This window comes from Sapajus apella, unplaced genomic scaffold, assembly GCF_009761245.1.
Source record: "Sapajus apella isolate SASKATOON/1434 unplaced genomic scaffold, GSC_monkey_1.0 scaffold156, whole genome shotgun sequence".
Classification (NCBI taxonomy): Eukaryota; Metazoa; Chordata; class Mammalia; order Primates; family Cebidae; genus Sapajus; species Sapajus apella.
The window spans coordinates 2,493,477-2,506,580 of NW_022437096.1; the positions used below are offsets into that span (position 1 = coordinate 2,493,477).

General features: G+C 59.1%; 1 protein-coding gene across 6 annotated transcripts in view; it reads left to right on the forward strand.

Moving 5' to 3' along the window:
- The window catches only part of SHANK3 (SH3 and multiple ankyrin repeat domains 3), a 55,161-nt gene that overhangs the window by 37,674 nt on the left and 4,383 nt on the right, over nucleotides 1-13,104 (forward strand). For all 6 annotated transcript variants that reach the window (XM_032266239.1, XM_032266242.1, XM_032266244.1 and 3 more), the window contains 2 exons: nucleotides 149-233; nucleotides 4,496-6,749. In XM_032266239.1, coding sequence (XP_032122130.1) covers nucleotides 149-233; nucleotides 4,496-6,749 — 2,339 coding nt within the window. The remainder of the gene's footprint in view (nucleotides 1-148; nucleotides 234-4,495; nucleotides 6,750-13,104) is intronic.

Here is a 13,104-nt window from a genome sequence, read left to right on the forward strand (position 1 = left end):
AGCCTGGACATGATGGCTGGGTAGAGGAACCCACAGCACTAGCGCCACTGGAGTGAGTGCATGGGGTGTCTCACCTCTGGCTTAGGAGGAGGACTGGGGGCCCCCAGTGCCCTGGAACCTCCATATTCCCCCTCCCTGACCCCCACAGTCATTGTTTGAACGCCAGGGCCTCCCAGGCCCAGAGAAGCTGCCGGGCTCCTTGCGGAAGGGGATTCCACGGACCAAGTCTGTAGGTATGGCTGGGCTGTGGGGCTGCATGGGGCTGGGAGGAATGGGGCTGGGGCCTGGCAAGGTGGATTTGGGTTTGAAGGACCCTGCCTCTCCCTGCCGGTAACTGGGGTTTCCAGTTTCCCTCGGAGTCCTGCCTCTTCCTGGCCCCAGCCGAAGGATCTCTTATGCTGGTGATCATGTGGAAATTAGTCCTTCCCCAACCCAGAGAGCCCCTCCCCCAGCGGCCACTCCCTGTCCAGTGGGCACCCCCCGTTGCCTCTCATCCCTCCTGTGGGCAGCCTCACCCCTGTCCCCAGCTCAGCTGCCTCCATCCTGGTTGCTCCCCTGTAGCCCAAGTGCATGTGAGGTTTCTGACCCTAAAACTCCCTTCCCTGAACTTGCCTTTCCCCTGCCCCTCCATGTATTGCTCTCTCTCCCCTCTTCACAGCCAGTTTTCCCCTAAAAGTCACCTCTACTTGCCGTCTCTCTCCCGCCCCCAACCTGCTGCTCAACCTGCAGCAGACTCGCTCTCTCCATGCCCAAATTGAAACTGCCCCCACCAGGGTCACTGGTGGCCTCCAGGGCCTTCCTCCCCGTGGACATGCGGCCAGCAATCCTCCTCCGGCCCCAGCTGGCATTGGGTTTCTTTGCTCCTTTTTCCATGAAACGCTCCTCCCCAGAGTTTTAGGACCACAGTTGCTGGTTTTCCTGTCTTTTCTCAGGGGGCACCTGTTTCCACCCTGCTGCCCAGCCTCCCAGATACGGGACCTTTTCGAGGCTGTGTCTTCAGCTTCCTTCCCCTCTGTGCTTCATCACGCCCCAGCCACCGTCACACTCCACACTCACTGTCTCCTTTCCTGACCCAGATGGGAACATGTCACTAGCCTGGCCACCATGCACACCTGCGATCCATCCACCCACAGACCTGCCCACTTGCCTGTCCCTTGTCCACACAAACTGCAGGACACCCACCACCTGTTACACGTCGGAGTAAACCTCTCAGCACTTAACTACGGGCCGGACACTGAGCATTTAGTACTTAGAATAACCATACTGAGGTGAGACCGCTAGCACCTCCAGTTTACAGATGAGGGGAAACGACCTGCCCACGATCACACAGCTGCCCTGCCTGTCATGTTCCATGCACACTGCAGCCAACCAGTTGCCCAGACTGATTCCTCACCTGCCCCAGGACCCTGCCAATTGGTATTCACGTGAGGCCGATCCCCAGCCAAGTCTGGGGCGTGACTGGGGAACTTGGCGTGTGCAGAGAGCTCAGTGGGCACATGGTGGGTATCAGGGTACATGGACCAATGGAGCCGACTGGGGAGCTCCAAGCACACCTAGGTGTCACAGAAGGCTGTGTGTGTCAGGGTAGGGGTACTTTTGAATTAAGATGTGCAAGATAAGTGGGAGTTTCTGGGGGATAATGGGGTGAACTGACGGAGCAGTGTGTAAAAGGCACATGGGTATGTGACCTGGTCCCTCAGAGACTGCCAAAAGTTATTTCTGTAGATGGGGTTGTGGGGAAGAAGGCTGGTGAGACTGCAGCTACTCTGGAGCTAAGAAGCACAGCTCTCCCTGGCTAAGCCCCGAGTGTCTTCTGTGGTTTCTTTCTTACCCTCTGACTCATCAGGGTGGGTGGCCCTACAGCCCTGCCCTGCACAGACCTCATCACCTTGCAGCTGGACTGTGGCTTTGTTCTCATGACTGACTGCCCTGGCTCTGCCCTTGTCTGTCCCTCTGGCCAAATGAAGCTTTCTGTAGGGCAGCTATCAGCCCGTATCTGTCCAGCTTGACCCTCTGAGTGCTCTTCGTTGTGTCAGGGCCCTGGAGATCAGCCCCGGTGCTCTCCTGCTTCATCTGTGGACATTTGTCTCTGTCTCCCTTGACCTGGGTTTTCTGACTCCTGCTGTTCCTAGGTCTGATCTGCCCATCTAGGTCCACGCACCTGCCCTGCAGGCCTTGAGCCCCTCTCCTGGGACTGCCAGTTCTGCACTGGTTCTTCCTGTACCCTCTTGTGCTTGGTTGATGAATTGGGGGACAGGTGTTCCTTTTTGGTTCCCCTTGGCCTGCTGGGCCTCAGCTGCCAACATGCACATTGGCTGGGTTGTCAGACTCCCCAGGCCCCTGCCCCCTGCCCCCTGCCCCCTTCCCTGGCTCTGTTGCCCTAGGCATATGATGCAACCCTTGAAACATCAGGATCTTGATCCATAAACATGGAAACCACCCATTACCCACCTCCAAGGACCACTCAGGCTCGCCCAGTAGGTGGCACTCACTGGCTGGGGACTGCGGCATACTGGGAGTACTCAGCCGCCACCAGTGTTAGTAGACGTAGAAGCCACGTCCTGAGGTTGGCACACAGTGGGTGCTCGAGAAATGCTCTCTGCTATTATTTAGGCAGACAAAGAGGGTCTGCCTTTGCCCCCAAGGGGTCCCACCCCTCCCAGATGGTATCAGAACAGATTCCCCATTCCATGCTGAGGCAGGTGACTTTTCTTTACCCTAAGTCAGAACTTGGCATGTTATTAGCATTAAATTTCCCCTTTTTTCATCTTCGCACGTCACTCCCGCCTTCTGCATCCTCAAGGTGCGCTAGTTCTGTGTTGCTCCATCTAACACACAGGCTTGTGGGTGTTCACTGCGCATTCATACGCAGTGCAGGGAATGTAGCAGGAGACCCAGGACGAACTGGGCACAATTTCTGTGTCCAGCAGTTGGGGGTGGGGGGAAGGCAGACCTAAAAATTACGACGATGATAACCTCGACCACCTTCCCGGGATACTGCTGCAGTTCAACCCTGTCCTGTAAAGGTGAAATTGCCCCTCAGGAATTGCAGCCGTCCTCCTGAGATGAGGGGACTGAAGTTCTACAGGTTAAGGAATGTCAGTACCTGGCAGAGCTAAAATTCAAGCTTCGGTCTATACACAAAAGCCCACCGTTGCCACCAAGGCTACAAAGAGTATGTATACCCAGCAAGATGCAGTTGGCATCAGAGGCCTCAGTAGCACTGCAGTGGGTGGAGGAGGATTCCATCAGGAACAGGCAGTCTACATGGTAGTGAATTCATAAAAATGTTGACCAATCTCAGAGCGAGGCTGGGAACGGCACCACGAGACCTGGGTGTGTCAATGTGGGCCCATCGGTCTACTCCCTGTGGGTCGGGCCATCCAGCACCTGCAGCCTCACTGAACACACCTGCAGCACGTGTGTCCACATCATGTCCACAGGGGTGCTCAGAAGGTTGTGTCAGGTTCTAGCTGGACAGCAGGATCATGAGGGCCCTGAGCACTCCAGCCCTTGCACAGCATCCTAGCAGTGACGTCCAAGCAAGGCATGCAGAGGGAGGTTCATTTTAAGCCTGTTTTGATCATGAAAGAACTGAAAGCTCAGGGCCTGTTCGGGGGTCACGCTGCCAGTGGGGGTTAAAATGAAACGTGCTGGGTGCTGAGCCTACAGTTCCATTTTAATTCATCCATCCATTCTTCCCTCCACCCACTCACCCAACCTTGCTGATTTTCAGCCATGTGGGTCTTGGGGAGGAGCCTCTCAAGGCTTCTTCCACAGGGCACCTCCTTACTTGGGTGTCCTCTTTCTCTGCCAGGTACATGGCTTCCGTAGCCACAGCCCTGCTGCCCCTCATCCTGCCAGGGTCTCTCCTGCTCATTCCCGACCATCTTCCTCTCACCTCTGGTTGCCTCCAGGGCTGGCACCTCTGCAACGGCCCTGTTAAGTCTTGGGTGGGGAACCCTGTACTGGCCCCTCTAAGCCCCTCGGAAGCTCTGTCCCCATGTCTTGTGGGGCTGTCCTGCCTTCCTGGGATGTCTTCTCAGGGCCTATTTGATGCCCTTGGGTATGTGCAGGTCTTGGCCCCAACCCAGCTGGTCAGAGTTTGTGTCCTTCCTCAGGGCCCCTTGGCGGGGGCCCTCCTCCCTCCTGTCCTCTTCACAAGACCCCTCCCTCCTCGTGCAGCCCTGGGCCTGGGGCACAGAGCTTGGGCATCCAGGGACAAGCCCAGACTGGAGTCTTGCCCGAGCCCGCGCTCTGGGCTCCCTGTTTCTCTCCTGCCCTCCATTCTCTGCCCACCGCTGGCCCCCAACCCCATCTTTGCGAGCATCCTGGCGCCTCGCCGGGTTCTGCCGCGGGCATCCGTTGTGTCCGGAACGGTGGCTGCCCTGGGGAGGAGTCCTCTGTCGGAGGGGGTGCTGGGGTCCCCAGGAGCCGTTCCAAAGGTAGCAGCCCCCAGCACGCCGGCTGGTCTCACCGGCCCTTCCGTCCGCAGGGGAGGACGAGAAGCTGGCGTCCCTGCTGGAAGGGCGCTTCCCGCGGAGCACGTCGATGCAAGACCCGGTGCTGCGCGAGAGTCGCGGCATCCCGCCCCCGCCGCAGACCGCGCCGCCGCCCCCGCCAGCGCCCTACTACTTCGACTCGGGGCCCCCCCCGGCCTTCTCGCCGCCGCCCCCGCCGGGCCGCGCCTACGACACGGTACGCTCCAGCTTCAAGCCCGGCCTGGAGGCGCGCCTGGGCGCGGGGGCTGCCGGCCTGTACGAGCCGGGCGCGGCCCTCGGCCCGCTGCCCTACCCGGAGCGGCAGAAGCGCGCGCGCTCCATGATCATCCTTCAGGACTCCGCGCCTGAGACGAGCGACGTCCCCCGGCCCCCGCCCGCAGGCACCCCGCCCGAGCGCCCCAAGCGCCGGCCGCGGCCGCCCGGCCCCGACAGCCCCTACGCCAACTTGGGCGCCTTCAGCGCCAGCCTCTTCGCGCCGTCCAAGCCGCAGCGCCGCAAGAGCCCGCTGGTGAAGCAGCTGCAGGTGGAGGACGCGCAGGAGCGCGCGGCCCTGGCCGTGGGCAGCCCCGGGCCCGGCGGCGGCAGCTTCGCCCGCGAGCCCTCCCCGACTCACCGCGGCCCCCGACCCGGCGGACTCGACTACGGCGCGGGCGACGGCCCGGGGCTCGCATTCGGCGGCCCGGGCCCGGCCAAGGACCGGCGGCTGGAGGAGCGGCGCCGCTCCACCGTGTTCCTGTCCGTGGGCGCCATCGAGGGCAGCGGCTCCAGCGCGGACCTGCCGTCCCTGCAGCCCTCGCGCTCCATCGACGAGCGCCTCCTGGGCACCGGCCCCACCTCCGGCCGCGACTTGCTGCTGCCCTCCCCGGTGTCTGCTCTGAAGCCATTGGTCAGCGGCCCGACCCTCGGGCCCTCGGGCTCCACCTTCATCCACCCGCTCACCGGCAAACCCCTGGACCCCAGCTCACCCCTGGCCCTTGCCCTGGCTGCCCGAGAGCGGGCTCTGGCCTCCCAGGCGCCCTCCCGGTCCCCCACGCCTGTGCACAGCCCCGACGCCGACCGCCCTGGACCTCTGTTTGTGGATGTGCAGGCCCGGGACCCAGAGCGAGGGTCCCTGGCGTCGCCAGCCTTCTCCCCGCGAAGCCCGGCCTGGATTCCTGTGCCTGCTCGCAGGGAGGCAGAGAAGTCCCCCCGGGAGGAGCGGAAGTCACCCGAGGACAAGAAGTCCATGATCCTCAGCGTTCTGGACACATCCCTGCAGCGGCCAGCCGGCCTCATCGTTGTGCATGCCACCAGCAACGGGCAGGAGCCCAGCAGGCTGGGGGCCGAAGAGGAGCGCCCGGGCACCCCGGAGTTGGCCCCGGCCCCCATGCAATCAGCGGCTGTGGCTGAGCCCCTGCCCAGCCCCCGGGCCCAGCCCCCTGGCGGCACCCCAGCAGACTCTGGGCCAGGTCAGGGCAGCTCAGAGGAAGAGCCAGAGCTGGTGTTCGCTGTGAACCTGCCACCCGCCCAGCTGTCGTCTAGCGATGAGGAGACCAGGGAGGAGCTGGCCCGGATTGGGCTGGTGCCACCCCCCGAAGAGTTTGCCAACGGGGTCCTGCTGGCCACCCCACTCGCTGGCCCGGGCCCCTCGCCCACCACGGTGCCCAGCCCAGCCTCAGGGAAGCCCAGCAGTGAGCCACCCCCTGCCCCTGAGTCTGCAGCTGACTCTGGGGTGGAGGAGGCTGACACACGCAGCTCCAGCGACCCCCACCTGGAGACCACAAGCACCATCTCCACGGTGTCCAGCATGTCCACTTTGAGCTCAGAGAGCGGGGAACTCACCGACACCCACACCTCCTTCGCTGACGGACACACTTTTCTACTCGAGAAGCCACCAGTGCCTCCCAAGCCCAAGCTCAAGTCCCCGCTGGGGAAGGGGCCGGTGACCTTCAGGGACCCGCTGCTGAAGCAGTCCTCGGACAGCGAGCTCATGGCCCAGCAGCACCATGCCGCCTCTGCTGGGCTGGCCTCTGCCGCCGGGCCTGCCCGCCCTCGCTACCTCTTCCAGAGAAGGTCCAAGCTATGGGGGGACCCCGTGGAGAGCCGGGGGCTCCCTGGGCCTGAAGACGACAAACCAACTGTGATCAGTGAGCTCAGCTCCCGCCTGCAGCAGCTGAACAAAGACACGCGTTCCCTGGGGGAGGAACCAGTTGGTGGCCTGGGCGGCCTGCTGGACCCTGCCAAGAAGTCGCCCATCGCAGCAGCTCGGTGAGCAGGGCGGTGTGGGGAGGGATCTGTGCCTTGTTTGTTGCCCTCCAACCCATCCTTCCTCTTGTCCGTTTTCTGGCTCTCCTGTTCCTCCTTGTTCTGTTCCATTCCTTCTGTGGCAACCCCCAACCCACCCCTGCCATCCACCTCTGAATCCGGTCTTGCTTGGCCTGCCTGAGAGAGAAGGTTTTTCTGGGTGTCTGACACATCAGGGCTGCTTCTCACTATGTCCCTGCAGGTGCCAGAAGTGGGAGCTGGGCTCCTGTCAGAGACCCAGGTTGGGGATGAGTGCCCCCATGGCCCTCCTGGACGCTCTTGGCCCCAGGGATTCCTGTGGGTTCTCTCTCTCACTCCCGACGCAGGCTGCCTTTGCCGTTAAGGGCTGTTTTGTGGTTCACTTTGGAGGTGGACCTCCCTCCCACCTTCTCTTAGGCCATGTGGCTGCCCAGTGTGGCTGATCACCCTCTGCCCTGGGGCCGCCTCCTGCCTTGCTTCCTTTGGAGGCTTGGAGCACACTGACTCCTTTTCTTTTGGGGATCTGTCACTAACTTCCTGTTTCCCATCCCAGAAACATGTGTCTCTTAGCACCACCTTAGAGTCCCTTAAACATGGATTCCCATGTGTCATTTCTAAAGTGCAGTTGGAAGGTAGATGGAAGTCATGCTATCTCCCTGCACACCATCTGCTCTCTTGCCTTCTCCCCCCACTTCCCTGTCTGTCCTGCCCCTACCCAGGAGGATCTGAGCAGGGGCCTGGCTCGTTGCCGAGGCTGTCACAGCTGCCAGAGCCCCTGCTGATCCCATAGGTCTCTACTTGAGGACCCCACTCCCAAGGCTCCCTCCAAAGAGGAGCCCCTCAGGCCCGTGGGCCGCATGGATGCTGGTGTCAGAGCTGGTCATCCCCCACCAGACCCCTTGTCTGCCTTTTTCAAGCTGCTTTTACATTCTGTGCCCCTCGGTCTCCTCTCCCCTCTTGGGGTCTGGGGAGAGTATGTAGGTGCTATTCTTGCTGCCCGGAAGACCAACCTAGTGGGCCCTTTACTGTCAGCCTTGGAGGGCAGAGTTCACAGCGTATCAGTGTGTTTAGAACTTAGGGACTCTGCAGGTCTTACTCACAAGGGCCTGGCCATTCTACCTTCTTTAGTTCAGGATTCAAAAGATAAGTGGGAGCTTGGGAAGCTCATGAGGGCCTCTCCTAAGGTCCAGGGATGCTGCCTGCAGCTCCTGTCATCCTGGGGGATTGCTCTGCCGTCCTTTCCCCTTTTGGCCTCTTCCAACTCCCAGCCAAACTGGAAAGCCCTCTTCCCAGCAGCGCAGTGTTGAAGGTGCCTGTAGAATGGGTGGAGACAGTAAGCATCCAATTGGAGTGAGCAGCCTGGTCCTAGGCCTCTGTGCAGGACCAGACCCCTGAGGCTGGGTCTCCTGACGCACTCCTGACCAGCTGCTGCCTTCCTTCTCTGCTTCTCCTGCCTCCACTCCTCTTTGCCTCTTGATCTTGATAAAAATCAAAGCCATTTAAAAAGTGCATAGCACAGTGCCTGGCCTGGTTCAGGCCCTCAATAAACGTTTGTTAAATGGATGAAGAACAAAGCGAAATGCAAATGCTGTCTTTTGTGATTTGAGATCTAGGGAGGTGGCTTAGGACAAACCCACAGAAGGACCGACTCAGCGTCCAGACTCATCAGCTGTCCATCCCCCATGGTCGGGCTCAGGTGAGCCTAGGTCTCATCACTGACCCAATTCTCTCCCAAGAGGCAGCTGCAGCAGTTGCAGGGCAGGGTCAGGGGATTCCTCAGCCAGAACCTTCTGGCACGTTCCCTTCTCTGAGTTAATTCTCCCACTGTGGTTTTTAGTGACCTGTCTTAGTCAGGGTCAAGTTCTCTTATCCCTTGGCTCTGGCTTTCCCCAGGACGCTGCTTTTCTTTCTCAGATGTGGGACGGAGAAGGACGAGACCAGCAACCCAGACCCTTACATGAGATCTGTTCTTTTACTCAGTAGTTCCTGCAAAATTCTGGCATCTGATTGGATTCATGTGGGTCCTCTGCTTCTCCCTGACTGATCACTGGGGCCTGGGGACATAGGATTGTCATCGGCCAGGATTGAGCCCTGTGTTCTCCCAGGAGCCAGGGGGATGGGTCCACCCACCTAGCAAGCAGATGCTGAGTGAGGGGAGGTGGCTGTCCAGATGGAGGTCCGGTGCTGTCCCTGGAATAACCAGATGCTGGCATGCCTTAAACAACCAATGTTGTTCCCCTGACACGGCCCTCGCCAGCTTCAGCAACTCCCTTCCTGTCCAGTCACTGGCTTGGAGCATCAGAGGGCCCTGATGTCAGCACTCAGCAGGTCACTGCTCAGTGCTGTCGTTTGGGTCAGCCACTGAAGCTCTGTGCACGTCCATCCCTCCCCTGTGAAGTGTGTTTACAATGAGCCAACTGCACAGGCTGTCGTGAGGCTGCATGTGGCATCACCTGTGAAGCACCCAGCTGGCCCAGGCCTGGAGCCTGTGGCCCCTCACTGGCGTGAGCTGGCATTGTCCCTGCCGTCCCCGACACCCGGACACTCAGACACCTGGGCTGAGTCTGGGAAAACAGACCTGTTAGATGCCGTATCAGTTCATCTTTACACCATTCTGTTAGATGGACCACAACAGAATCCCCATGTTCCAGATAGTGAAGCTGAGGTACCAGAGAGTTTCCCTGCAGACAGAAAACGGTGGTCTGCCTGACCGTGAGCCCTGCTCTCTGACTGCCGTATTCTGGTGTCAGACCCCTTCTGATGATGTGCACTGGGTTTTTGCCCAATAATCCCCCTCTACAGAAGTGGCAGGTGTGTGCATTACACAGCACCGACTCACCCCCCTTGTTTACTGGTCATGTGTGTCTTAAGTAGCACCCAGTGCCACCCGAGTGGCCCACCTGCATTGAGCCACCCCCTGGCTTGCTTTTCCTTCTGTTTGCCTGTGTTACCTCCGTTCTGGCTCATTCTTGCTTCCACCCTCTTGTGCTCCCTCTTGTCCTCAGGCCTGGGCTAAACTACAGCCATCTGAAAGGGCCCCTCTGCCCATCCTGGGCCCTTTATTTCTGGTGCCTCTGGCTGCAGGCGGTGGGGCGGAGCACAGGACACTTGGTGATGTCTGAGCCCAGTCCTGTTTCAGATCCGGTTCTTTGTGTGCCCACCGTGGCTGTTGTCGGCTCTTGTCCTGCGGCCTACAGTGGCCGGAGTCTGGCACTCACTCCTCACTTAGGGATAAAACTGCTGGTGGAACTGTCTTATAGGGAAATGTCTGAAGTGTGGGAAGTTCTGACATCCAGGTATGGCTACTTCCTTCCAGGGCCAGTCCTGGCAGAGGTGCTGGGTCACCCTCAGGGCCATACCCTGAGCCGTGTCTCCAGTCCCTCGTGTTCCCGCAGTGTTTGTCTCCCGGGCCCATCCTCCATCTCCCTGACCGACACCGCAAGGAAGGAAATGCCCTTTCCCACCCTCTCCTCCTCGGATGGCTCATTCCTGATGTTCTTTAGCCACAAGCTGTTCTGTGGCCTGAGAATTTTCTGGGCAAGTTAAGCTGTCCTGTATGTCATGGAACTAAAGCTCAGTAACCTGTAGAAAAATGATCAGCTCTGGGGCCACCTTTGATTTTCAGGGGAAGCTGGAGGATGTGGCATTTTCATGCTGCCTCTGGAAGGTCCAGGACCTTTGGCCCTCTGCATCCTTGACTCCAAACTGTCTGCTTGCTCTGTGCTCCCAGCTCCAAGTCTAGCCCTGCTGGACAGAGCATTCATCTGCCCAGAGCCCCTCCTCTGTCTCTGGGCCCCACAGCTGACTCTGAGGCTGCATTTAGGCATGATTTCCAACCTGACTCTGAGCCCCAAAATTGGCCATGGGTGCCCCAACTGTCTGAGGCTCACACTTGTCTCTGAGACCCTGGCTCTACATCTGGCTCTAAACTCAATTTTCTTTCCAGGCCCCATGCTTGGATCTGAATCCCATATGGGGTCTGAGGTCCATAGCAGTGCTCACTCTCACATCTGGTTTTGTAGGTAAAGTTCATGGCAAAACAGCTTTGGAAACACAGGTTAAAGAGGTTCTTTGCTGCAGTACTTTGGTAAGCTCTGGTGCCTTCGATAAGCTTGTGTGGAGGAGGGCACTGTGTGCCGTGGTCTGTCAGTTACTAGATCCCACAGAAAACCTACGTTCCTCAAAATGGTCAGGAAACCTTGCCCTGGTGGTTTGCTACAGACCCTGCCTGCTAATACATCTGTCAGTGATCTGGACAAAGCGCTGTGTGCTTAGCTGATCACACACACCAGCAGGGCCTGCTCTTCTGAAACCAAGACTGAATGTGTCATGTACCTTCCAGTGGGGGCCCCTGCAGGCCACATGCATTTGGGGCAGGTGTGCTCCCGGGATCCCTGAACCCTGTTTGGGGAGTAGGAAGGAGGTCCAGAGGAGGGGTCATAAGACACTGGGGCCATCAGGGCTGGCGCTGGGAATAGGCGGGATATTGGGAGCAAGGCGTATTACCACAGAGGACGCACTGGAAGCTTCAGAGCCCATGTCTGGTTTTGTGCTTTTCTGAGAATTAGTTCCCTTAATGAAGCCCCCAGTTTGCAAAAGGCCACAGGCCTAGACTTGGCCCATGTGAGTTCAGTGGCAGAAGGCCTGAGGCAGTAGCCAGGACCGGAGTGTGGACATTTTCCTTCCTGTTGCTCCCAGTGGGCTGAGTTGGGCATGCCTGGCAGGGACACATCACGCTGGTTTTGCGTGATGTTTTGTCAGTGCATCTTGTATGCCTGGCTTTGTGCTGGGTACCAGGAGTCAAGGAGAACTGTTAAGAAGTGGAGTTAAGGGCCTGAGACCATGAACGGTCTGCATCCAGAAATCGCTAGGGGTAAAGAGGAGGCCTGGGTTGGTGTTAGGAGTTGGTCATTGGCTGTAGGTTAAAAAGACAGAGGAGCTTATGGTGGCTCCCAGGCTCTGTGTGTGGCAAGGACAGTGTGCTGTTCACTGAGTTGGGGATGGAGGGACTCGTATGGATATCCCAATAGAGGTACTGAACTCATCAGAGACTGACTGGGTCTCACATGTGGCATTCCTGGGCGCATTAGCCATAGCAAAGGGTGTGAGAAAGTTTCTCCCTAGGAGAAACTGCAAACTAAGAAGAGGGGAGCTCTGAAAATCCATCTAGTAAGGAAAAGGTCTAGGAAAGGATGTCTCAAAGGGAAACAGATGAACAGGTCAGCAGTGGGGTCTTGCTGACGGCCTGGGTAACTGCAGGGAGAGGGTTACCACAGAGGATGCACCAGAAGTTTCAGAGCCCATGTCTGCTTTTGGAGTGGTCTGGAGTGGGAAGAGTGTGGCAAGGCCAGATCTCTCTCACTGGCCGAGGGTCACTGGGAAACAGTGAGACAGTGCAGGATTCAAATACAGGTGGAAAGACCTGGGGGCCATGGGGGCCTCAGCATGGTCTGGACTCGGCCTCTTCAGGGTGGCTGTTGGAGGTGTTCGTGGTGATGGTGCATGGTGAGGTATCACGTGTTAGAGGGTGGGTGGCCTAGAAGCTCTTTGGGAGGCTGGCAGGTGCTGGGATGTGGCTGTTTGGTGGCCGGAGCCTCGCCAGGGAGGTGGCCAGACAGCTGAGAGTGACCGTGGGTGTGCAGAGATGCCATGCAAACATGGAAGTCAGACATGGACACGGCTCGGGTTTGTCTCCTGGGGATGGGGTGGGCAGTACCCTGTTTCCCAAGAGAAAGAGGGGAAGCAGACACCTGGGCCGTGGGTGATCCCAGGCCCCTCCCTCCTGTGCCCTGGGGCCTTTGGAGGGCACAGCCTTCCTTGGGTGTTTCTTCTCGGCCTGACATCTCTAGCATGCTTTGGGGGGTGGGAGCAATGTGGCGTGGCCCTCCCCCACTCACAGCCTGGTGGAGCCTGGCCCCACGTCTCTTGCCCTTGGGCCCCTGGCTCCGTGACCGCCTCTGGAGCCACCCTGCCCTCAGCCCAGGTCTTCAGCTCAGTCCCTGCCAGTACTACCCAGACAGGCACAACTCTGCTCTGCCCAGCTCGGTCGGACCTCCTGGAGTCCAGACCCTGCTCTGGGCTCCAGCTGAGCCTCCTGGCTGCGCTGCCTGCGCCTTCACTGCTGTCGTCCTGCAACTTATCAGTGTGCTTCAGTCACACCTGAGACTCCAGGTACACCTGATATCGCAACTCCATTGAAAGCTACGTCTTGGGGCAGGGGCAGGGCCAGGGCCAGGGCCAGGGCAGGTGTCCATCCTGTGATGCAGGTCCCCAAGCCAGGGTCACTGTGTCAGGGCTGGGGGTGGAGGCCAGGTGCATATTCCTGGTCCTGCTCCTCTCT